The 25,878-nt window shown below is 35.2% G+C and overlaps 1 protein-coding gene across 5 annotated transcripts in view; it reads left to right on the top strand.

Annotated features, from left to right (window-relative positions):
- LOC126971093 (TLD domain-containing protein 2) overlaps nucleotides 1-25,878 on the top strand; it is a 173,633-nt gene that overhangs the window by 17,151 nt on the left and 130,604 nt on the right. For 3 of the 5 annotated variants that reach the window (XM_050817228.1, XM_050817222.1, XM_050817221.1), the window contains exon 2: nucleotides 2,166-2,393. The exons of the other annotated variants lie outside the window; for them this stretch is intronic. In XM_050817228.1, the coding sequence (XP_050673185.1) occupies nucleotides 2,257-2,393 (137 nt within the window). In that variant the 5' untranslated portion in view covers nucleotides 2,166-2,256. The remainder of the gene's footprint in view (nucleotides 1-2,165; nucleotides 2,394-25,878) is intronic. 5 annotated transcript variants of the gene reach the window in all.

Here is a 25,878-nt window from a genome sequence, read left to right as displayed (position 1 = left end):
ATACGAAGGGGTAGAAATTAGGAAAAGAAAAATATATTTTTCCAGCGCGTTAGACATTTGGAGGAGATGTTCAGTGAACACTCTCATAGCGCTTTTAAAATACTCAAGTACGTCAGATTATTTAAAACAGACGGTTCACCTTAATGTTCTTGTCATCCTGACCCATAATCTGACAATATTATGTAGAGGAATTTCCAAGGTTTAATATTAATTAAACATACATACAGGTAACATTTGATTGACAATTGCTTTGAACAAAAAGGAGACTTACATCGTAAATGAAATCTCGTAATATTTCTTAAATTATGTCGTTCGTCGGAAAAAAGACTATAAGCCAAGCTCTAAACTCTACAGCGAACAACTCTGTACAACTATAATAATACTGATATTCATGTTACTGAATGCATGACGCCATAGCAAAATATCAAATTGTATATATTTAAATTGAATCCAACTGCCTGACAAAAAAACTTGGTATAAAGTTATAACTGATAATAAACCAAGAATATGCAAAATGTTGACTATATCACTGACATAACTGTCAATACATGAATGATAATTTTAAAGTTTTCTGAACGTAAAGGCAGCCTTGAAACAAACGCGGGAGACTTTATACGTCCGAATAAACCAATCATAAGCAAAATTTCTATTGGTATGTAATATACTGCATATTCTCAGGTATAACTTTATACCGAGTATATTTGTAAGGCCGCAAAATACAATCATAAATTACAAAATTAACGCCTGTCGAAAATGTAAAGCACTAACATAACATTTGCTGGCAGGAAAATTGCAGGCGTTATAATGCTATAAATATATTCGAGCTCAGTCTTCGACGCAGTGATAGAACAATATAGACATTTTTTTAATTTAAACTATTAGACATTTTGCCAGTGACAGATAGATGACGTGGCACATAACAGTGAATAATGTTGCGGTGCTGACCTTTACGAGGATCGATCGAGTCGGTTACACTTCGTGGAACACACACAGTTACAATGTAGTTACGATAGATTGCACCTTTAGTTCAAATAGGCGATTACATTGTAGTGTTGATAATATTAGGCCTTGCCTATCCATACTATTGCCTTAAGTCGTGCTGTGCAAAAACTTTTGAATAACACGCTTCTTACGTATTATCATGTAACGGAAACTATAACCATGATTTTAACGCACTTTAAATTTATTGAATTGAAACTGCACTTATCAAAGACCGATGACAATAATTTTAAGGTTCTGTTTCACTTTTATTAGCTTGGTATGTATGTCTGTTTGAATGTAACGGAAGCTTTGATTATTTGAGACTATGCGCATTGGTAAAGGATTGGTGTCAATTTAATGACTTATATTATAGTGTCCAATTTTTTCCTTATCAAGATCTTCAGAATGAGCGACTTTTTTATGTCCGATAAACGGTTGCGCTTTGTGCCAAAGACTTATGGCGCATACTAATTTGCTATCGACGACATTATGATTATATATACACATATTATATAACACGCATGTGTTAAAAAAGGGTCTAAACCAATAACAGCCAGATAATAAGGGTTAGCAGTGCATTGTAATATATATGACGGAGACACGTCAATATATCCCTTAAAACAGTGAGCAGTGTGAGCGAGTGCGCGATATTGGCAATGCCGCTCCCACTATCTGGCGTTATTTTTTAAATTGAAACGCATGCTCTTTCACCCATTCGGTATGCCTCACTATTTTGCTTTTCTCGCGTGGCAGATATAATTCTGATATTACCTATCGGTAATAATTACAGTTATCTTACGACATGTCGACACTTGTGTAAGCGATAACTGTAGGAGTAGGTTGTAATGTCGTTGTACTAAATTCTCTCTGCTCCGTGATAGTAATACTCAAATTAAAACACAGTCTATTTGCAAATGAATTCCTAATCATTGTTAACTGTTGTATCCCTGATGAATCTGCATCATTATTTTTGGAAAATTATGCACATAAAGCTACTTCCTAACATTTTGATAGATTTGTTATAACTTTTATAAAGTGGAACTAGTGATGTGTATTGTTTTCCATAAATATTACTTTTTTTTTATTTCAAACACGTTTGCTTTATCACCTTGTGCTTTAGTTGTACACCATCCGCTTCGCTTATGTTTTATTTATGTTGCTTTCGTTGTTCTGGTGTGTTGCAGCACGCGTCCTAATGCTGTTTAACGGTGCAGTGCTGTGATGTTTATGTGCGGTGCTTGCTAGTGCGTCCCTAAGAACTGTTGCGGTGTCGCCATGTCTTCGCCGGGGCGCGTCCCCCCCGCTGCGGTGCCTCCCGGTGCGGGCGCTCTTCCCCCCGGGCCGGGACCTTCCCGGCAGCGTTCCCTTAAGGACCGACTCAAGGAAGGCATTACAGGACCCTTCCATTGGCAGTAAGTACAAATGCTATATATACTTTCAGACAATAGTGACTGCACGCCTTTCATTTTTCCTGTATTATATATAGGTATGCTTAAGGGCAAGGTTTTAGCCTGTTTCTTTACATGTTCACAATAAACGCATGTACACTTTAATAGTATTCAAGCAACTAAAGTATTGAAATTTCACGAAATGTTGAGTCACATTTTTTTTTATTTTTTTATTTCAAGCAATAATTGACTACGAATAATAAATAAACGCTTGCGGTTTTGTTTTGTTACTATAAAGATTGAATATAATTAGTGATTCTTTTGAATCTAAGCCAAAACAAAAATAATAATTTCGTAGCAGAACGTATCATTGTCTGGGTGAATTTAATTCGTCAGATGTAAGGACGTACACGAATTTAATTTACTGCTGAAACCACTTGCTCGCTCAAATAAAACTCAATTACAAGCTGAAATGCTTCGTTTTTATCAAAGAGAGCTTTCGTTTGATATGAAATTTAAACTGTGTCTGAAATTCGTTTGGCTTTATATTTCATATCATCATAGCACATTATTACTTTTTTTTTTAATTAAATGCTAATATATAATATAGGACGACCTATGAATGGATTAAAAAAAACCTTTTTTTTACTAATATTAACATAGGTCCCAAACTAGGCATAGCCTCTACTTGGGTGCAAGTCAACGTTTTATATTTATCAGGATATATATACCTACCCAAAACATACATTGAAAAATGCACATAACCTACCATCATTCGGAAATAAACATTCATATTCATGATATACCACGCTATCGAACACTTAGTCATTTTCACCTCTACCACGACTGCTTTGGCAAATACAATGAGATAAAGGAGACGGATACCCTTTCATACATTATTGGGCCAAGATGTAAAAGAATGAAATTAAGTGTCAATAAATAGCATAAAAAATAAAAAAGCATCACTGAGAATTTGAGGATTTTTGGCAATCTGAAAGCTGAGTTATAGGAGGTTTTGTAAAATTGAGTTTATGCAATATATGGGCAACAATCTATATTAAAATAGCTGATTTTGAAATGCGATTGTTTTTTTGTTGTACGATAATGATCGTACAAGTTTTGCAATATCATAAGTCAAATAAAAAGAAGTGAAATATCTATAAAACAACGGGAAATGACAAATCGCATAGGTACGCACAAACGATACTTTGAAACGAGTGATTGACAATTGACATTCTAGACAATTCTCGTGTCTGTCACTGTCAGCACAGATTAAAAATACAGAACCAGATTCAGAATCGACTTTTTCTTCGATCGATTTCTATATAATATTAAGTTGATATTTAATTTTTGTCAACTAATGACATTATGCTATGTTAATTACAATGTTTTTATTTAGGTTCTTTTATTGAATCAGTCATCTGTTGCAAGTGGTTTTAGGTTGAATTGTATAAACTCATTCACATCAATCGATTAAATAGTAATCGATATCCCATTTTAATCGTGAATTTTAAGATAATGAAAACATAATTTTAAGATTTCTCGTTTTCTATATTGTGAATTAGGGTAATTTTCTATATTTTGAAATAGAAAATATGACATTTTTTTTAAACCATATCTCAACTTATTACATTTTGGCCCAGAAATCCCCGTCTCCTTTAAGATTATATTCTAAGATATATTTTCCAATAGTCTACGGGAATTAAAACGTAACCTTCGAAACCATCCCAATTAATAAAAACCGATAGATTTATTTCTTATCTTTTATTATTTTTTAATCTAATAATGGAAGTCACAACTTTAATCAACTTGCGCTGAGCGCCTCGCACCAATTCGGTCCGGACGGTAATAATATTAATTTTGTGCGACGGATATTCCGACATACCATCTAATATGATTGGACCACTACCAGACCGCGTACATTGGTTCGGCCGGACTAAATCCGATCAACTGTTTAGTCTATTACCCCCTCATTCATAATGGTCCGATAACTTTAAACAGCCGCGAAGGAGTTTTATTCTCATTCTGAATTAGGTCAATCGAAGAAGACAGAGTGAGAATTAGATATGCATTAAGTTAGCAGACTATTATGAATAAGGGGGTTAGACTACACGCGAGCATAGAACGTGCAAAACTTTAAGTAGATTAAGCGTAAAGTATGAGAGCGTGCAAATATTTAAGTTTTGCAACATTCTATGTCACGGCTTTGTACTTAAGTTCACCTCCAACGTCGAAGACCCTTATCTACACTCCGACAGGCTTACCGAAAGTAGTTGTGAATTAATTAATTTTCTTCACTCTTACCTCACGGTGTTGGTTGCCCGTACATAACGTTGTACCATTCTAAACATTTATTGTGCAATATTTTTCTCGGATTAAGGATATCTAAATGCCAATATTTTCAAAATTCTTTCGTGGAAAACGTTACATTTTAACAGGTTCTAACAGTTTTCTATGCTTAAAATCCTCGTTATTCATTACTAATTTGAATAAATGCACCTACACAAAAAAGTACAAGCTATTAGAATAACTTTTCTGAGAGTAGTACCATAAAAATGCGTCATGCCATGCCAATAAACTTGTTTAAAAAGTGGTAGTTTAAAAAGGCTCGGCAGTGTTAACTATAACCAACAGCAAGCATTAGAAACCTACAAATAAGACTTAAGGAAATGTGTAACAGGATTAAGTGGTGTTCGTAGCTCCAAATGCTACATTTTCACCACAAAACTTGTCTAAAAACACCTCGTTTGCTTGTTTTCTGCTAACCCTCCCCGTTAATTACACAAATTAAATTGCATCCAACATTTATGAAGTCGCGGGTTCGCGTCCCGTATCGTTCATAATAATAAATCCCAGAAGTGAGGGTGATATCACTTCAAAATCACAAATTGCTTATATTATAAAGAGCGATATCTCAATTCAATTTCCTAATATATATGCAATTATTGGGGTTGATCATGTTATCAACTGTAAAGTAGATCCTGTTGATGTAGCCAAAACCTGAGAGTTGAGCGAGGTATACTAAAATTTAAGAATTAGGTTAGGTAAATTTAAGACTCGAACGGTTGGTAAGAGCGCTCGGACGGAACCCGATAGTTCTTAAATTTTTGGTTACAGTATTAATGTGTATAATTAATCCCAGAAGTGAGGGGGTTATCACTTTATAATAAAAATAAATATTAAATTGGCGTAATTTATCTGAAATCCATAATTATCGAAATGTTATGAGCCTTCTTGAGTGTAAATTCCGCTAAGATTCGCCTTCAATCAATTCGACACGTGGTTTGCCTCTACACGAGGCATCCTCAGGAGATGTTGACTCGCCAAATTCTGGCACGAGACTAAATTGTTAATATAATATATTCATACTAGCTGGTGGCCGGTGGTGCGCATCGCTTCACCTTAACAAATGCACAAAAATTTGATATTACAATTTAAAATATTTTGTGTTATAAATTTGTATATGTTCAATCGTAACAAAATTTATTAAGTTATTCTCTGTTCTTGTAATTAATTAATAATGTCACAGCAGAACTGTCAAAGTGTGCGCCAAGAATTTCATAGGATTATTATTCATACAGAAATAGAGATTAAAAGAAGTGGTCGCGAGTCGAAGTAAAAAGTTTCCTATCTCTCAAGTTGGATAAATACACACAGAGTGCAAAATTTTATTAAAATCGGTTCTGTAGTTTCAAGAGAGTTCATCGCGGACAAACAACGTGACACTAATTTTTTTGTATATATTTAAAGATAGACTTTTATTTAATTGCAAAGTGAACTTCTTTTAACATGTCGGATGTTGTCAACGAACTGATTGTTCGTGTTGCGATACAGAATTTCGCTGCATATATTAAAAGGCCTTGGCCGATATAAATGCTAAGGCTTCCAACATTATCATCATAATGGCTAGAGCAGGCGGACCCCTCCCCCCCTTCCTATTGTTTCTTTTGTTGCGACCAGTGTTATACGTTTCCCACAAATGAGATATCATCAAATGAGATATAAACAAACCTAGAAGTAGAGCTCACATCATTCATCTCCACAATAATCTTGCAAGCCGCTTTTGGTCAGTCTCATTCTGTATGCAATCTACTATTGTCTTTGTTCGAATCTCTCATTTTTAATATGCACGTTATAATGTAGGCGTATTGACAATGTAGGTCACCTGGTTGTACTAATAATAGTGAGGTGGATGACAATTAGAAAATTGTGTGTGTTCTTATGTATGCAGGCAAGAAGTTATACTTCTTTGGCCTAACCAAGCAAAAATCCTAAAAATTATTTATTCCTCGTTCTACGTTTGTAAAAAGAACAATGTTGTAAAAATCTTGCAACGATGGTTTTGACAGTTAATTATTTAATAACGAGTACGGGCTTGAACCTTTTGCCTATCCTAATAATCCTTATAATATCCCAATAAAAATAACGTCGCAAACGTCACATAATTTTAGGAACCAACTTCACCCTGTTACTTTAGTGTTACAGTGATGCGCGCGCATCTTAAAAGGTGTATCTAAACTTCAAAAATATACGGTTTTACTAAAAAAATAAATTAAACATGGCTTAGACACGTGTTTTGTTAAACACTGTCTAACTATTTAAGCGACGTCTAAAGATTGGTGCTTAACAACAAAAAGACACAGATTTGTAATAAAGCTTTTTTAAAACAAGTGTTCAACACGTGTTTAACTTTTTCGTAATAACACCGTTAATGTTTATATAATGTTTGCCATAAATATGGGATCACCAAAGAGTTGAGGTTGTCTATTATAAATATTTATAGTGTAACTTTATTTTCCTATAATTTTATTTGTAGCTTTATTCCCTTAAATATTTACATTTAGGTATTTCTTTATAAGTTTTTATTTATTAACAGTATGTTGCTGAAAGAACTGTTCTCACCTCTGGGTGGGCGCTTCTTCCTCACTTCTTCTTCCATTTGACCGCATACAACGAAGAGCGGCTCGAATCATCAACGATGAAGTCATCTCCGATTAGTCTCATTCTTTGGCTTTCCGTAGAGATGTGGGTACTCCCTTGCATCTTCTATCACAATTATCACAGGTAGTGCTCAAAAGAGCTGTTCAGGTTGAATCTAACGGCTAAACTAATGGCTAACTAAATTTCACCACCGGGCAGTGCGTCAAAATGTTAAATACCAGCCGCATCACGTTGACGTCTGGCATTCACAACCGCGCGTTTTGCAAGAAATTCTTACCTCGTTCAGTTACATTGTGGAATCAATTACCGGCTGCTGTTTTCCCGAAACGATACGACTTAAGTACCTTCAAGAAAAGAGCTTACTGCCTTACCTTAAAGGCCCGCAAAGCATCTCTTGACACCTGTTGTTCCGGATGTCCATGGGCGGTTGACACACCACTCCTCATCCAGTGAAACTCTTGCCCGTTAGCCCCTTCTTGTATATAAAAAAAAGTACTACGCAGTTCGTTTGGAAGTTCTATTGATTCTCACAACAGCCGATGTTTGAACAGAGAAGAATTCTGATAAAAAGAAATAGAATGCTTCACATAATTGTGATACATCTTACATTCATTTGAGTATCAATGAGAATTTAATAAAAGTGTATGTGAAAAGTCGCAACGTTCTAAAATCGTGACCATCTCACATGCATAAGGCCATATCACATTGAATACTTTAAACAACAAGTCATGCGCGACGCATTCTGTTCAAAGTAAATCCACACCGCGTCCAAATCGATTTCACGTTGGAACTTTGTTACATCTGAATCTATTTTCCCTTTCTGTATTTGCATATGACTTGATCCCTGGTTAACATTGTTTTACGCCTCGCGATCAAATATCTACGCAGTAATGTTATTAGATGAGAATTTATATTGGAGAGGAGGACAGGAGAGCCGCGGGCCACGACCTTGTACGTCGGGCACTTGAAAGGATATTAATCACCCGAAATTCCACTAAAATACATCTAGTTCCATATTTTAATAATCAGTCAACGCAATATATGCAAGAATATAAAATATGTGTATGTCAGTTGTCACTGTCACGTCTAACCTGTCTGAGCCTGACAATTGACATAAGTACGTAATATTCATAATAATATTAATTAGGTAACTTAGATTAAGGATTGGTCGCAGCTGCTTTCCAACTACATACCGCAGGCGTAGTCGCAATGTGCTGCAACTTATACTACGCCTAAGTGGGTGTACTCGAGTCAGTCTCGAGCAATGTGTGACGTTGACGTGCCACATGTTCTGTTAAACATTGCTAATAATTGAAACGAAAATGCCGGGTTGCGCAGTTAAACTTTGTCAAAATAATACTACATGAAATAAGAAAGATACTGGGACCACATATCATAAGTTTTTTGAATTTTATTAATTTCAATGTAAAATAACACCAAGCGTATTTAAGTTACAAAATCTGAAAGATGCCATTGAGTGTCAAGATGCCACGCACACAAGCATCATTACAAAAAAGCCAATACACACTACAATATAAAGTTGCCGTAATAATAAAGCTATTGTTCTTAGGTAATACGGTATCTAGTTGGAGCGCAGCGGAGACCATTCCTTAATCTAAGTTAGGTAATATAATTAGGATGAGGGAGGTATCCATTAAAATTATAATATATTAGTAATAAAGCCATTGCACAATTTTATATAATTATTAGGTATGCATTAAAATTATATATATATTATATATTAGTAATAAAATGCACATTTTTATAAACAGTAAATTGCAAGTTCATGTAACGTCCAATCTTAATATATATAATTCTTGTGTGCGTGTGTATGTCACTGAACTCCTCCTGAACGGCTGGACCGATTTTGATGAGATTTTTGTGTGTTCCAGTGAATTTGAGATTGATGTGTGTCTTCGGGTGGATTCATGAATGGTTTAGATTCCCAATTAAACTACATCCTAAACAGCTGGACCGATTTTGATGACTTTTTATTTGTTTCAGTGAATTTGAGATTGGTTTAGATTGTCAATTACGTCCATGTAATATAATTCTCCTGCTCATGTGTATGTTAGTGAACTCCTCCTAACGGCTGGACAGATTTTTCAAATTTAAGACGTGTGTACAGGACAACGTCTGTTGGGTCCACTAGTGTCTTATAAAAGCGCGCTTCGTTATATGAACGAAACCTCAGCATAATAACAACTAATAAAATAGCTCACACCATATTTCAAATGACATATCCTTTACTATTTTTTAATGTCTTGTTATCAATTACCGTACTCTTTAGATCGTTTACTATTTAGATCTTTGTGCATGGACCATCATTCCTTATTGTATTCGGAGAAGGTCGTTGTTAGCTGCGCTGCAGTTTATACTTTTGCAGCTATCATCGTTTTTACTTGTTTGTATTATCTTTATTAAATTGTTCCAAATAAAAGTTTTATTTATTTATTTATTAATTATTCCTCTTGAAAAAAAAAAATAATAATAAGGACAGAACATAATAGTATGCCGGCTAGATTTCGGGTACCACAACGGCGCCTATCTCTGCCGTGAAGCAGTAATGTGTAAAGGGCGCCGCAGCTAGTGAAATTACTGGGCAAATGAGACTTAATATCTTGTTTCAAGGTGACGAGCGCATTTGTAATGCCATTCAGAATTTTTGGGTTTTTGAAGAATCCTGAGCGTCACTGCATCGGGCAAGACATATAAGTTACCATCAACTGAACGTCCTGCTCGTCTCATCCCTTATTTTTAAATAAAAAAAATTATTTTATTAAATAATAGCAAATCTACGATTCCATCTTAGCCTTTTATGTTGCCATGTTAAAGCTACTCCCAAAAAATGGTGATGTACTACAGCTGTTTTTGATAAATACGACAAAATATATAAAAAAATCATAATCTGATGCAATATCTAGTAACGTACAAAGAGGTGGCCCATGTTAGAACAACTCCTTTATCATTGCCACTAGTTGACGCGTTTGTTCTACATTAAGATGTTTCACAGAAATTGTGTAGACATTATCAGGTTGCGACAAGACACAGGTGTAAAGATACCATCTGATACAGCTATGATTGGATCATCGTATCTAGGAGCTCGATAAAATAATTCGATGAACTCGAGTCAGTTACTGACTAGATAACTGTCTTGATACTGAGTCTTTTATCAGGAAAAAATGTGTTTTCTTCTTTAGCATAACATGTGATCTATAAACAATTGTCGAGTAAAGATAGTGCTGATACTTCTCATCATGTAGGTTCGAGGGCGGCACTGAAAATTTCGGGAATCAAGGAAGTGGCACAACATTAATATTTAAAAATGTATTTATTGCTTTTCGAAGTATTCTCAGCGAAATTTTACACATTTTTCCATACGATGGAACCAATCATTGAAGCAACCATACCATTCGGAAGTTGGGGTCTCCAAAATGGCCACTGGAATCATAACCTACCAAAGTCAGAAGTCAAAGTGAAATAAACTTTATTCAATTAGGTTTAAACTTCGCGCTTTTGAATCGTCACTATAAATATTTAGTTTACTGAATCTAACATATGTTCGGAAAAAGTAGAGCTCGTGAGAAGAACACACAAGAAACTCAACGGACACTCTTTTCAATCAAATATTGAGTATTTTACAATGTCTGTTTTATACATAACAAATTAGTTTGTATTAAGGTGCTACATCCAATATATGAATCGTGTCTAGGTAATACATTTACCAGTGGGAGGCTCCTTTGCACAGGATGCCGGCTAGATTATGGGTACCACAACGGCGCCTATTTCTGCCGTGAAGCAGTAATGTGTAAGCATTACTGTGTTTCGGTCTGAAGGGCGCCGTAGCTAGTGAAATTACTGGGCAAATGAGACTTAACATCTTATGTCTCAAGGTGACGAGCGCAATTGTAGTGCCGCTCAGAATTTTTGAGTTTTTCAAGAATCCTGAGCGGCACTGCATTGTAAATGGGCAGGGCGTATCAATTACCAATCATATAAAAAATATATATATATATATATATAGTTATTATACTTTACGCGTCGAAGGGTAAATAATCCCAAAGCAAATTCAGAACTATTCATGCCTTCTCCTGTATCTCCATGATATTGTACAATATTAATATAATAATATCTCTACATATTATAAAAAACAGTATCCAAGTAAGGTAAATTGTATATATTTTAATAAATTTAAAGTATTCCATAAAAGTCTTTATAGAATTTTTTGACCTTCATTTTTCACCTTTATCTATGTCCGAGAACAACGCAAAAACTACTAAATAAATAAATTTAATTCTTTAGATTTCGCATGAATATTGACAAGACAACATAATTATACGCTACATACTATCGGCACAGTTTTCTTGCTGTCTTATATCGTCCACGCGAACAACGTCGCGGGCGACAGCTAGTCATATAAAACGTAACAAATTTTATATGAATAAGATTATTTGTGAGTCTAAACTAAAAAAAAAGACGTGTGACACTCGGGGACTGCCGCGGTAAAGCTATTGCATAGCATTTTTTATCAACTTGTGCAATTATAATTATTTATTTATTTTATTTATGCAGTATTTTTCTTTTGATAAAATTAATTTAAAAAAAAGGAAACGGAAAGTGAGTAAAATTTAACTTGCAAGATTTGATTACAGACAGACAACGGGACAGGTGAAACTAAATAAAAATGCTTGTCATAATAATAAAAAACGTGATAAAAAAATAAAAAAAATCAAGATGTACCCCAGGCTCGAACCTGGGACCTTCTGCACAAAAAACATACGTGATAACCGCTGTTCCACGGCAACTGTAATGACCTTGCCGAAATATCTATATACATCTAGTAAGTAAGTGTTAGGTTATTTTTGTTACGGAATTTCTGGATTCGGTCTCCACGCTCAAGGCCCGCGTTAGAAGCTATGCAATAGCTTAAAAATACAGTCGAATTGAGAACATCCTCCGTTTTGTAAGTCGTTTGCGATGCAGTTTGCCGAATCAGGTTACAAAGAGGCTAGCACTACAGCTGTGATTACAGTTTGGCCTCGCGGGGAAGTCTTAATTATATCAAGCTGAGATATAAACGCTCAATATGTTTCATTGAGGCACGGCCCATGTGTGCCGCTTGAAGTGTTGGTAATTGAATGATTACTCGCGGCGCCAGCTCGCTGTAGGACACCTCTCGAGACGACCGGGCATCCGTCCTGCTATACATCACGTCGTTATCCAGTCACAAGATGCCAGCTTCCCGTTGCACTCGACTCTTAAACTGTGGAATTAGCCGAGATGCATTTACGTCAAACGTCTAATTCAAGTGCTGCGTCGGTCTCGCTTTTATTGGCCTCATTTAATTTGGACTTTAGCATTAAAATAAATACTGCTAACTCTCCGAATGATGCATCATCCCTAAATCTTGAGTTGTTTGTTCAAATCACGGGTTGTGGTGTCGTCTACGGGACCTAAATTACAGTAATGGTTAACGCTGTTGACTTTAAATAAAATACTTTTATACATTACATTTTGCGTAAAAATTAAATTTTTACATTTATTTTAGCTAACCTGACGTTTCGTGACTTTTTTAGAACACGTTTTTAGAGTTCACAGTTGTCTTTATGAAGTTTTGCGCTATATATTTTTTTTTTTATGAAAGTAAGGGACGAGACGTCGTCAAAACGTCCTGCTACTTTAATCTGATGGTAATTGATACGCCCTGCCCATTACAATGCAGTGCCGCTCAGGATTCTTGAAAAACCCAAAATTCTGAGTGGCACTAAAATGGCGCTCGTCACCTTGAGAAATATGTTAAGTCTCATTTGCCCAGTAATTTCACTAGCTACGGCGCCCTTAAGCCCTAAACAAGTAATGTTTCTACATTACTGCTTCAGGACAGAAATAGGCGTCGTTGTGGTACACATAATGAACTTATAATGTCGAATAATGTCAAGAAAATGATAATGTAGCCGACATCCTGTGCAAAGAAGCCTCCATTGTTACCTCGGAGGTGGTATTTGCTGTAGCCAGATTGTTTTAGGCAAAATTTACTGACAGTGTCTTCTGATTTTTGGTATGTGTAGTAGTAGTAGTGTCACACGAGTTTTAATCCTTTAAAAAGTGTTATATTTAAATGTGTCACACTCGCGTTGGTCAAAGAAAATACTAACGCTCTGAGTTTTTTTTGTCGCCTAAAATTTAGGATATAGGTAGCTACTGCTATATACTCCTATAAACTATAAAAACGATTTATTTCGGTCAACATTAACATGCCGATTTTGCGATTTAGAAACGTGTGAGCAAGCCACGTATGCCTGCTACCTTCCTGCAATTTGTTCATAATCATTGAAAATACAACTTTTAATGGGATTGCAGGCGTTTGAAATTAATTACTCCCCCGCAGTCGTACGACCGCCTGCACGCTCGTCCCATTCGCCCGTTACCGGACTGCACCATAATATCGCGCACTCGGTTGCTTATCGTCATGGTCATAACAAATTCAAATATTTATCCAAATGATGTTGTAGACAAAACGAACAGAAAAGTCTAAGCAATGAAATATATGATTGGGTAGTTAAGAATTTTCCACCTGCGTCAGATAATAGCCGGTTGCATATATTTTTATGTTATACAATTCATAAAATAAATCCTTAAAGTTAAACTTAATAGACCAATATTGATATTTAATATCAATATTGTACGAAATAGTGTTAGCAATATATTAAATTTTGATTTCTGTCTGTTTCTCCACCGTATTAGTTATTGGTAGTTAACTTTAACGATTCCGCATTCGTATACATCAATTATTATTATAATGATATCGTTTAATATCTTTAAAAGATATGTTTATTCGTCGTACTCTTAATAAATTTCAGCTTACCGTCCCGACTGTGATTTTAATTTTACGACGAGACGTTAAAGTTTATAAACCCGTAAATTATTTAAACAAACAGCGATGGACAGAATATTCCGTGCGAAAATAAATAAACTTCGGCCGGCGTCTCTTCGCTCGCGGTTTGTAGTTTTGTTCCAGATGTGGTTTTGATAGAAAACTTCATAACAGAATTCACGTTATTATTCTAAGACAAATTTATAACTTTCGTGTTAGGTATTATTGATGTTTCATCAAGCTATAAATCGTTAACTATAGTGTTTTTCGCTTCAATATATTGAATAGTCATGTACTTAGAATATCTCTATAATCTATATCTATAATCGATCTGACAGCCCGATAATAAAAAAAGGCATTTATTTTCTCAAAATTGATGCATAATATTCTTTTTGATGTCATTTCTAATATTACCACCGCTTCGTAAACAAATGGCGCTCTGAGAGAGAAGAAGCCGCGCAAGAAACTCTCCAGAATTCTTATTTGTTTTACATTTTAATCCATTATTAATTATAATTAGGGAACCTCCATGTATTACCCTGATTCTACAAAACGAACTACCTACTTTATTTTTTTCTTTAAAATTAAACTGGAGCTGATGACTTTTCCGCCAATGTTCTGTAATACATAAGTAATATATCTATTATAAATTACAGCAGCTCAAAAACAGTTCAATTTCATGTATGTCTATACTAAATATTTAAAATGTCGCTGCAACTAATTTAATATTTACTACAATTTGAAATAAAAAAAAATCAAATCAAAGTCAGCTGATTGTAGATACTTGATAATGATTCAAATTTCGATGATATCCTCACAGCAAATTACAAATCAGCGATGATAAGTTATATCATTGCCGATAAACAAACGCTTCGGAGTCGAAATCAGTGCAGTGCGGTGAAAAAAATTTATTCGTTGCATAATAATGTTTTGGGTTTGATTTCTGTGTGTTATTTTCTCTGGGATATGAGTTTTCTGGATTTGATTTGGTATGTAGTTATTGAGTTGCATTGTTTATTAAGAAATTTCATATTTATACCTTAGCAGTATTCCGTGTGGCAATTTAAATGATTCTATGAGTTTTTAACATATTATGTAGTTGATTTTAGATAATGTTACGATGTAATCTTGCAGTCAATATGCTCGTTTTTGTAATCATGGAGATTTTTATTTTAGTGCAATTAATGTTTTTATTTTCAATTATGACCGAGTTGAAGGATTGCTAAAGGGTATTCGAAATTTTTACTATTATGTACGAGTACTTGTTGAATCATTTATAACTTACAATTATTTTTCAAAATTGCTTATATTAAGATATTAATTAAATATAGATAGTGATATAGTAACTAGTGTAGCTACAGAGTTTTGTGTATATTTTGCCAAACTTTATGTAGTTCATAAATATATTTATTTATTTTTTTAAGCAAACTTTACAGGATTTTTATTTTACAAATTAATACTATAAACTATATACATGTATTGCCTTTTTAAAGGTTGACAGGTTAAATTATAGTGACATAATAATTCTATAATGAATTCTATAGCAAATCTTAAAGTAGAATTCTTATTCACATACTACACGGCCACATTACCTCTGAACCTCGCTGGAACGTGACGCGCCCTCCCGTTCCCCTTTCGGCCCGTCGCGCTCGCCTGTTGCGTCAGTACGGTTTGCAGTATCATTACCGTTAATGTTACATGTCGTGATATTTTCGTGCAATCAGTGCTTTGTTTTGAAGATTCCATTGTTACGTTTTGACTTTTGCTGTTAAGAGTTCTGTAGATTCTGTTGTTGTGTGTCGCTATCGAAGTTCTACCAGAAAAATAATAGTATTTTTATGCAGATTATTTAATCACAACACAACAGCGTTACATAAATCTATTATAATGATTAAATAAATCGTTACTTATTTAATAATAAGATCCGTATTATACTTATTTGTACACCGTAACAAAGCGACGATGTGACGTCATCGACGTCAGATAGGCAGAGATAATGTAACGGGGTAGTACTGACCAATGAAGCGACCGCCCTATATTTTTATTTGTTTGTTGCGCCCGTTCTTCTGAGGTCTGATGCATTCTTTTTGGAATGGGTGGTAGTTTCTGACTTTCATTAAGTGATGTCACATCCTATTTTGCATAGAAATATTTGAATTTGAATTTAAAGTTCCGCGCGCACGGGTGATGACAATATTGTCATTCCGCGTCGTCCTCAATTTGTATTCCGTATACCAACATAGAGCGCATGCAAAATGGCGTCGACGTCTTCGCAAAACGTGAGCAAGCGTAAAGGTTTGTTAAAAAGATTATTGATATTGATGTGCTTAAAGAATGAGTGGAAAGAATATCTTACTTACAAAATGGAAGCATGCTACGAAGTCCAGCAATATTTTCAAATGCTTGGAGTATTCGGAGTATTTCGGGACGTTCGGAAACGAACAATTTATTTATTTATTTGGCTCACAAAATTTCATTTATATAAATGATAATATACTTAGCCTGGCCATAAATACTGTTACAATTAAAGAAACAAAATATTACATTTGCATTTGGAATCTGCCATTTTTCTATGATTGTTCATTTTTTCTCATTTTGGCGCCAATACATTGTACGATATTTTGCGATATTAAAATGGAGTGGGATGATAAAGAGAAGCGAATCGCTGTGATTGCATTACACAAAGTAGGTATGGAGCTAAATGCAATTTTTAAAACTCTCCATACGCTTGGTATTAGTAAAATGTTTGTTTACCAAGCTATAAATAGCTACAATGAGACCTCCTCTGTTTGTATAAAAACTAAAACACGTAGTGTTCTTACGAAAAAGGTGGTCAAAGCAGTAAGAGAGAATTCGAAGAAACCCGGTCCGAAAGCAAAAGTTTTTATCTCGGAAGATGAAGATAGCACCTAGAACCATGTCGCGTATTTTAAAATATGACTTAGGACTTGCAGCCTGTAAGAGACGTACTGGTCATTTCCTAACTGATAATTTAAAAAAGAATAGGGTGGTAAAATCGAAATAACTACTGAAGCGGTACTACGCAAGGGAAGTCTCAGAAAAATTTTGTTTACGAATGAGAAAATCTTTATAGTTGAGCTACATTTTAACAAACAAAATTACCGTATTTATGCTCAAAGTTCTAACGAAGCTTCGCAATTAGTCGAAAGTGAAAACCCTGGCTAGTTTTCATCCGTTGTATCAAAGGCTCTATATAGAGTCTAGACGTATAAATTATCTAAGTATAAATATAAAACATTGGCTAACAGTGATTTTATATTATATAGACAAAACAAAAAAATCTTAAACAACATCCATGAAGATAGGTACTACTACTAGTAATGACTTTGAGAAAGACGTAAATAAAGTAAGACGTGCTCTAGCATTCGGATTCTGACAATCAATAGTTAGTAGCACCTAAACGCTATAACCTACTTACGGCGGGAACGTTTAGGCGTGCTTCGAATCGCACTTACTGCGCCCCACGTGGAACGTGTTTATTGATCGACAGTCGACGAGAACCAGATACACACAACAGATGAACGTCAAAGCGAAAAGTTTTTTATCTAGAGGTGACAAAATTACCATCTGTAATACAATAAAAACCTAGATACTTATATTCATATGAACGGGCTTAGGTATCTTTTTAGGACGCCAACCCTCGTATCTTGATATTTGAAGGTATACCCACCTTGTGTGAATTATTTTAAAACGATAGCAGGACCGGACTGGATGAGAGTAGCCAGAGACCGAATAAGGTGGAAGTCTTTAGAGGAGGCCTTTGTCGAGAGACAAATTACTAGTTAAGATAATCTAAGTTTTATTTATAAGAAAAATTACGTCTCTAGTAATAATAAAGGCTATTTTATTTATTTATTTAAGTGAATTATAATTTCATTTATTTGTTGTTAAGACCAACAGCTATTAGCTATCTTATATGTTAATTAACATAACTGTGAGCCAATTATAGGTCTCCACCCGTAGTGACAGAATAATTAAATTCAACAGTACGAGTAAACATTAACGTATACAACTAAAATACAATGCACAATTTAAAATAATTACATAATTAAAACAGTTAATACACAAGTAAAGATTCAGTGTCACTATTTTTAAAATAGTACCTTAATACTGATTAAAGAAACGCCTAAATACTCCTAGCTGACATAAAGTTAGACTGAAAAAGATAGATTATATTATCCCTGCATAAATTATTCAAATTATTACTTGCTCGCCAAAGGAATGTATTTTGTCGATAGTTGGTACTAGTGAGAGGAAGATATAAAAGTGGGTTGAACCTAAGCGGCCTAGACGCGGTTCTGAGTCTAATTATTAAGCATAAAAGTTCGGGGAAGTCAATAAAACCAGAACCTATCTTATGGTTATATCACCGCCGCCCACAGTCTCCTGCAACACCAGATGAATTAGGGCCTGTCCTTATCGGCCTTTTAGAAAAGTGTAGGCACAATACAAGCACTACGTCTGGGCCGAGCGCTAGGGTTGCTACTTGGTACGAAAATGATGTAAATACTACGTAATAAGAGGCGGGATTGCCTAAGTAAAAATTGAAATTTAGTTTAATATGAAACGTGCAGTCATTTGACATAAGTTTGAAATTGTAGTAATTACAGTATCGCGATTGGTGACGAAGTATAATCCGGCTAAGTTTAAAAGCAAACAGTTTTAACAAGATTATAGCCGTCACCTGTCAATCTACTAATGACTGTACGTTTCATACAATCGAGTGAATCGTTTTTTTCTTATAGAGTTTCGCTAGGCTGCTGTGCTTTTCGTCACATACAAAAAGATTGACGACGCGGACGGCGCGGCACAGCTATTTACGGCTATGGTCTCCCGTTTTACGCCAAATGAACCAAATGACCGGACAAGTAATTCTGTCAATAGAAAAAGAAGTGATGTAAGTATTCGGGAATAATGTAGTCTAAAGACATCGGAAATGTGTAATCAAAGTTAATGAGTTAAAAATGAAACAAAAACGCATTTCTGAATGATTTTATAATATGTAGTAATAAATTGACATTAATTTCGTATTTGTGTAAACAGTTTTTATATTAAAATGAATATAGTATGTGTTTGTTAGGAGATAGACATATGCCATCGCGGATTTTTCTGTAGACCATAGACATCACCTTTGTTTTATATTATGTAGTGATAATGAAATACATTATTTTGAAACATCCCAATATTGGATTGATATCGTTTGATGTTACAATAACTTTGTGTCGAAAATAACTTCTTTGCGACATAAATCACTTGGCCGATAAAATTGTGGAAGCGAGATAAGTGTATACATTGCCGCTATCTAAAGTTGACATTATTGTGTCATTTTTATATTAAACTATCATTTTGTCTGAAACCGTGTTTGCTATCACTCCGGTAGTAAGTAAACAAATCGAGATAGCACTGTGTTTATACAGTTATACAAAGATTATGTGTGGCGTACGGCAGTCTTCATGCTATAAACTTCTTTATTGTTAACTCCGTTACGTCTATATTAGAGTATACATCGGTTGTTTTAACTGTGGCTGTAACAAAGCCTTTTGTCCTAGGAGCAACTATTTTATTTACCTTTATAGCTATTTATGTAATTATTATTGTTAAGTCAAAATATATTTTAACTGTCGTGTTTCAAGTTTTTAAATGGTTACGCAGTTTCCTACAGACTACTACTCCTAATCAAGAACAGTGATTTTTGAATAACTTTTTAATGGAACAGTTTTGGGGAAACTTACTTTACAGCCCTACAAACGATGTGTATTTGGATGGTTTCCATGAGACAAGTGGGAATACATACGGATTCATAGTTAATTTAACTTTAATTTGATCGTAAAACTTGTTCACTTGTTCAAGATTACTTACTACAAGGTACCTTGAATTTACGTAACGGAAGTGGTAATTTTGATAGTCAACCAATTTATCATTCGAGAACACTATGGTGCACATAAATTTTAGTATACTAATATTTTATCTTAAGAGGTGTCCATTAAATTGTCAAGGGCTTGTCCGAAATGTTTCAAAGGTCGATCTCGTAAATTACGTTGACCCAGTAAGAAATGTAGGTCCTGCTTTTGATAGTGAAACAGCCCAAGTTAAACATATTTCTCATTTAAATATCAATTTAAATTGCAACTAGGTGCTATATGAACCGCTTCTAACATGTATGTGTCTTTTTTAGTTATATACTTTGGTACTATACTGGTAATCGGATCAATGGTACCTTTTTTTTAATGAAAATAAGGGACGAGACGAGCAGGACGTTTAGCTGATGGTAATTGACACGCCCAATCTATTACGATGCAGTGCCGCTCAGGATTCTTGAAAAATACAAAAATTCTCTGCGGCACTTCAATTGCGCTCGTCACCTTAAGACATAAGATGTTAAGTCTCATTTTCCCAGTAATTTCACTATCTACGGCGCCCTACAGATCGAAACACTACAATATTATATTATTCATTAGGCGCCGTTGTGGTACCCATAATCTAGGCGGGCATTCTGTGCAAAGAAGTAAGCCTCTGTACCTACTCGTAGTCTTACCATAAATTCTGTTACAAATTAAAATGCATTTTTTTATGACGAAATGTAATCTAAATACAAATTATATGTATTTATTTACTGTCGTCTTAGCAATGAATAAAACAGAATTCTAATACCTTTGGCTTTGATGCAGGCATTTTATCTTTCTGGCCACGAATCTATGGATTGATGCACTGTTTCCTAGAGATTTTCTATGCGACTCTATGTTCGGTGTGTCGTTTAGTACCGGCCATGTATCTAACATCTAACACTGACCATAATTTGTAGTCCAAGGAATTCAGACCAGGGCTAGGCGAGGGCCAGTCTTCAGCTCTGATAAAGTCCGGGACGTGTCTTCCAGGCAATGATGGGTAGTTTGTGTTTGTGACCGGGTCTGTGCAGGTGTGCAGAGTCTTGCTGGAAAGGTTAAGATCCAAAGTCAAATTCTTGAAATACACCGACGGCACCATAGCCACTTTGTACAAGGCAATCACTGCAATTCTGTATCCGAATATAGGTGAAATGGCAGGAAATTGTCAGTTTTGAAAATAATAAACGCGTTCTTAAGTTATAAATAATAATAATAATATACATTTGAATTTGTTACAAAATTTATAGCCAGACTAGATATTAAAAATATCCAGATGCTAAACAAGGCATAATTTTATTTACTGACTGCAAAAAACATACCATGAAGGTACTCTTAAGTGTGAAGAGTACGGTATGTTGGGCAATACCACTCCAATCAATTATCAATTATTCTGTTATATCCATGTCTTTATGAGCTGTAATGATTCAATATTTCTCTATATGTATTCAAATTGAAATATTTTTATTCAAAATAGAATGTGACATCACTTATTGAAAGTCAAAAACTATAACCCATTCCTTAACGAATGCCTTAGACCCGAGAAGAATGGGCGCAACAAACGCAGCGGGCTTTTTTTCCATCGAAAAGATATGTTTAAAAAGTAATATTAAAGTCACATATGGGAAATTGATTATATGATAGGCTACTCCGGTTCCTTAAGAATTTGACGGCTCAGCGTATATATCCCGGGACCAACATAAAAAGTAAGTGATATTTTAGATCAATCAAAAATTATGACATTATTGCCATCATCCTTATAAACCACTGACGTCTAATATACTTAGGATGAACGCTTTCAGATATCACAGTAGCTGTTGTTAGCGATATATTATGATCGTTACCGGACCAATGGTCTTTTAGTACGCGGTCCCGCTTACCTCAGGTGGACTGAGTGTTTTGCGGATATAAGCATATTGAATCTACTGTGTTTTAACGTTATAGGTGCATATTGGATGTTCCAATCAATAAAATGCCAAAGGTGTTTGCGTATTGCGCTCATGTTGACCGATTAGTGTTCAGAGCCAATAACTAAATACACTGGATGTGCATATGAACCGGTGTAGCGTAGACATTGTTTACCAAACAGTGTTTTATTACTTTCGGTCGCACGTGTTCGTTTTATTTGTAATTAGTTTAAAAATAGACGGCTAACGTTTTATCATTTAAACTGATTAATGCGTCTTCTACATCTGCAGACGAAAGGTTGATAGTGCTTTCGTCCATTGCTGCTTTGAAAGTGATAATGCTTCGCTATCCAAATTTTAAAACGAACAAATGGCTTACAGATTATACGAATTATGCTCTATAGCCAACTACATCCAATTTCTGAAAGACCCCGAATGTACATAATCCGGCATAGCTCATGTTGTCCAACCACTGGGTGTAACAAGAGGTGTAACTTTAATTATTAGATGATTAATCTCTGTACTCTTTATATACAATTCTAGTTCTAGGGGTAGTTTAGATAGATTTGTAACATTCAGTTTCGCCGCTCTCACATAACATTAAAGTCACGCATATCAGCTGCGAAAATCTTGTACTCAACTGCATAGTAACGTATGATTTTTTAAGGTGCAGGGCGAAAACTAGCGTACGAGGTACATGACGGTAGAAGATTACCGCAGTCCATTATTTCTTGCAATACCTGAGATATTACGGGGCGATGCCGGTCTTTATATGTCTACTGTATGTTCACTCATGTCTGGTCCTATGTATGCGTGTATAGTGTGTATGGTCCGGTACACGTGAAGGAAAGTTCCTTGAAAAGCTTCGCATCCAGATGTATGCAGCGTTCCTCAACAGTGCCATTAGTCCTCACCATCCGATGGTGGAACCTGGCAGCAGGGATCACGTCATATTATATCAAACAGTTCTTCGGAACACTTCCTGTGATTATTGCGGAAGAAGACATACAAAGACTGTTCACAGAGTACTGTATTCCCCATAACTCGATCAGCAATTCGTAGGAGCTGATGTATCAGCTTTGTCAGTAATACTCCTAATATGGAGCTCTACAAATAACGTAGGGCTAACAGAGCGTTCCAGGTAAGGTATTGTGAGCGGTGCTATTAACTGCGCAGAAGCCGGAAACAGGGTCTCACTAGCGGAGGGGGGTGTGGGGCGCGACAATGTACAGTCAGCAATCACTCGTTGCGCGCAATGCAATAGTACATTACGATACAAGAGTGCAAAGTAGGTCGTTCCCGCATGAGCCAAGCGAGTGCAGTATTACCTACGCACGAGTATCGTATACTATTTTTCTATTAAGTTGCGCACAGTTCGACCACTATAATTATTTTCAAATATTCCCGCATGCTCAGCTACATTCCCGCACGCTCTTGTCAACGTGTGGGAAAGTGGTTCTTTGGCGAACGCAAATGCATTCTCAAATCGCAATTTGCGCACGATAATAAGAAATATCTATTTTCGCTACTGTACATCTCCTGCAAGAATTTATATATGTTATATGATTTATCTTAGTTATCTATGTGTCTCAACAAAGTGACTTATTAGGATATTCACAGAAATCGAGATATGAGAATATCATGATGCTGAAGTAGGTGAGTTACGGAACCGAATTATATTGTTCAGTAATTCAATACATATGTACCAATTACTTCATTTTATTTCCCAATGAAAATATTGTCAGGTTTTTAATTAACTTGTTAATTTATAAACTTTATATTTGTGATGTTAAATTAAGAACACGGTTTTATCATTTCTCGAAACAAATCTAGTGATTTGACTAAATGCCAGAGTTGGTTCCGTGAAATGACAAAAAGTATTTTCTTTGGTATTTATTAGGTTTATTTGGTATGACTTAAGACATAATTTGGTAAGAATTTAGTTTCGTGTCGCAGGTGGAGGGGGGTGAGAGGGGAAGGGGGAGGGAGGGAGATGTCCTCTTTCCCCTGGCTCACTCCCCCAGTCCCATGAAAAGGTAACGCACCAGTCTCTTGAAAATCACATTAATGTAACCTAACCTCAAAACAGATAAAAGTTTCTCTTATACCAAGTAGAAGCCCATATTATAATGGCCTATATTATTAAAAAAAAACACGAATGATCAAATAGTGTGCGTGCATTCTATCACTTAGGGAATTGGCCAATTTCTGTTAGTATCATATCCCTGCGACATATATCACGGAGTATGTTTAAAGAACAACACGATTTTATCATTTCTCTAAACAAATCTAGTGATATGATCAAATGCCAGAGTTGTTTCCGTGAAATGACAATGAGTGACGCGACTAGAAGAACTTAGTATGTAAAAGCGAGCGAAGCGAGCTTCAGTCTTGAGTCATACCCGGACAGGTTAGGTTCCACCACGTTAGTGCGTGCGGGTAATGGTGCGTTACCTTTTCATAGGAGTGGGATAGTTAGCCAGGGGACAGAGGACATCTCCCTCCCTCCCCCTTCCCCTACTTTACTAAATTCTTTCCAAATTATGTCTAAGTCTTACCAAATAAACCTTTTAAATACCAAAGAAAAAACTTTTTATCATCTCACGGAACCAACTCTGGCATTTGATCAAATCACTAGATTTGTTTCGAGAAATGATAAAACCGTGTTCTTATTTTAACATTCTCCGAGATTTGATCAAATCACTGTTTTTATCATATCCCTGCGACATATATATTAGGGAAACAAGAATAACAAACAGTTTGAATGCAAATATGACGGTATTGTAAAACAAAACTGCAGTAACAACAAACGAAAAATTCAAAGTATGCAAATGATAAACTGAACGCAACTTTATGAATATTCTCAAACGAGTTCCTCAGAACGGAATGTGAATATGAATATACATTACATTCCGAGAGTTGAATCAAATTCATTGTTACTTTATTACTCTTGCTCCTTTTTCTGGCTTCCGATGCAATCAATATGGGAATTTCACAGCACATGTTAAGGATAGAGGTAGGTACATATATATATAATTGTATATAAATCTAATAAACTTTATTTAATTAGGTTTAAACTAAGCGCTTTTGAATCGTCACTATTAATATTTCTTTTAAATTACTGAATCTACCATATGTTCGAACAAAGTAAGGTAAAAGAAAAAGTAAAGAGCTCGTGAGGAGAACATACAAGAAACTGAACGGCCACTCTTTTTAATCAATAGAGTATTTTGCAATGGCTGTAATATACACAAATTACATAGTTAGTATGGTGCTGCATCCAATATATGAACCGTGTTCAAAGTTAAAAGTGGTTTAACTATCGATAAATTGTATAAATATATATTATCGTATATATCATCAACCTTTAGAGCTTGAATTCAATGTCTGAGCGAAAGACCTTCACGAAGAAAGACGCTTCTTGAAAATGATGGTTGGACAGGACTATTCATTTTAGTTTCCGATAGACTTTTATGGGACTTATTTAATGCTAGTTTCGTTAGCCCATAGTTCATCGAGCTAATTTTATTTCAAACATAGTGAAAATTTATAAAAGTCCACCCACATGTAGTTGATGTCTGGCATTACAAACGCGCGTCTTCCGAGGGATTATTTACCTCCCACACCCACTTTGTAGCCTTCAAATTCAAATATTTTATTCATATATTATTGAAAATAGGATTAAAAAAAATTGAATGCCAAAAACTACCACCCATTCAAAATAGACTGCCTCAGAACTGAGAAGAACGGGCGCAAGAATTTTGTTTGTATAAAAATATTGATTACAATGCCAGAGGGTGCCTGAGTGTGTTCGCTTCATTCCCAGTCTGTGGTATCATTAAGAAAAGCGTTTATGCTATAGTAACGTTTCCCACACAAACGTT

Source organism: Leptidea sinapis, chromosome 23 (assembly GCF_905404315.1).
Source record: "Leptidea sinapis chromosome 23, ilLepSina1.1, whole genome shotgun sequence".
Lineage (NCBI taxonomy): Eukaryota > Metazoa > Arthropoda > Insecta > Lepidoptera > Pieridae > Leptidea > Leptidea sinapis.
This window is presented reverse-complemented; position numbering and strand designations above follow the sequence as displayed.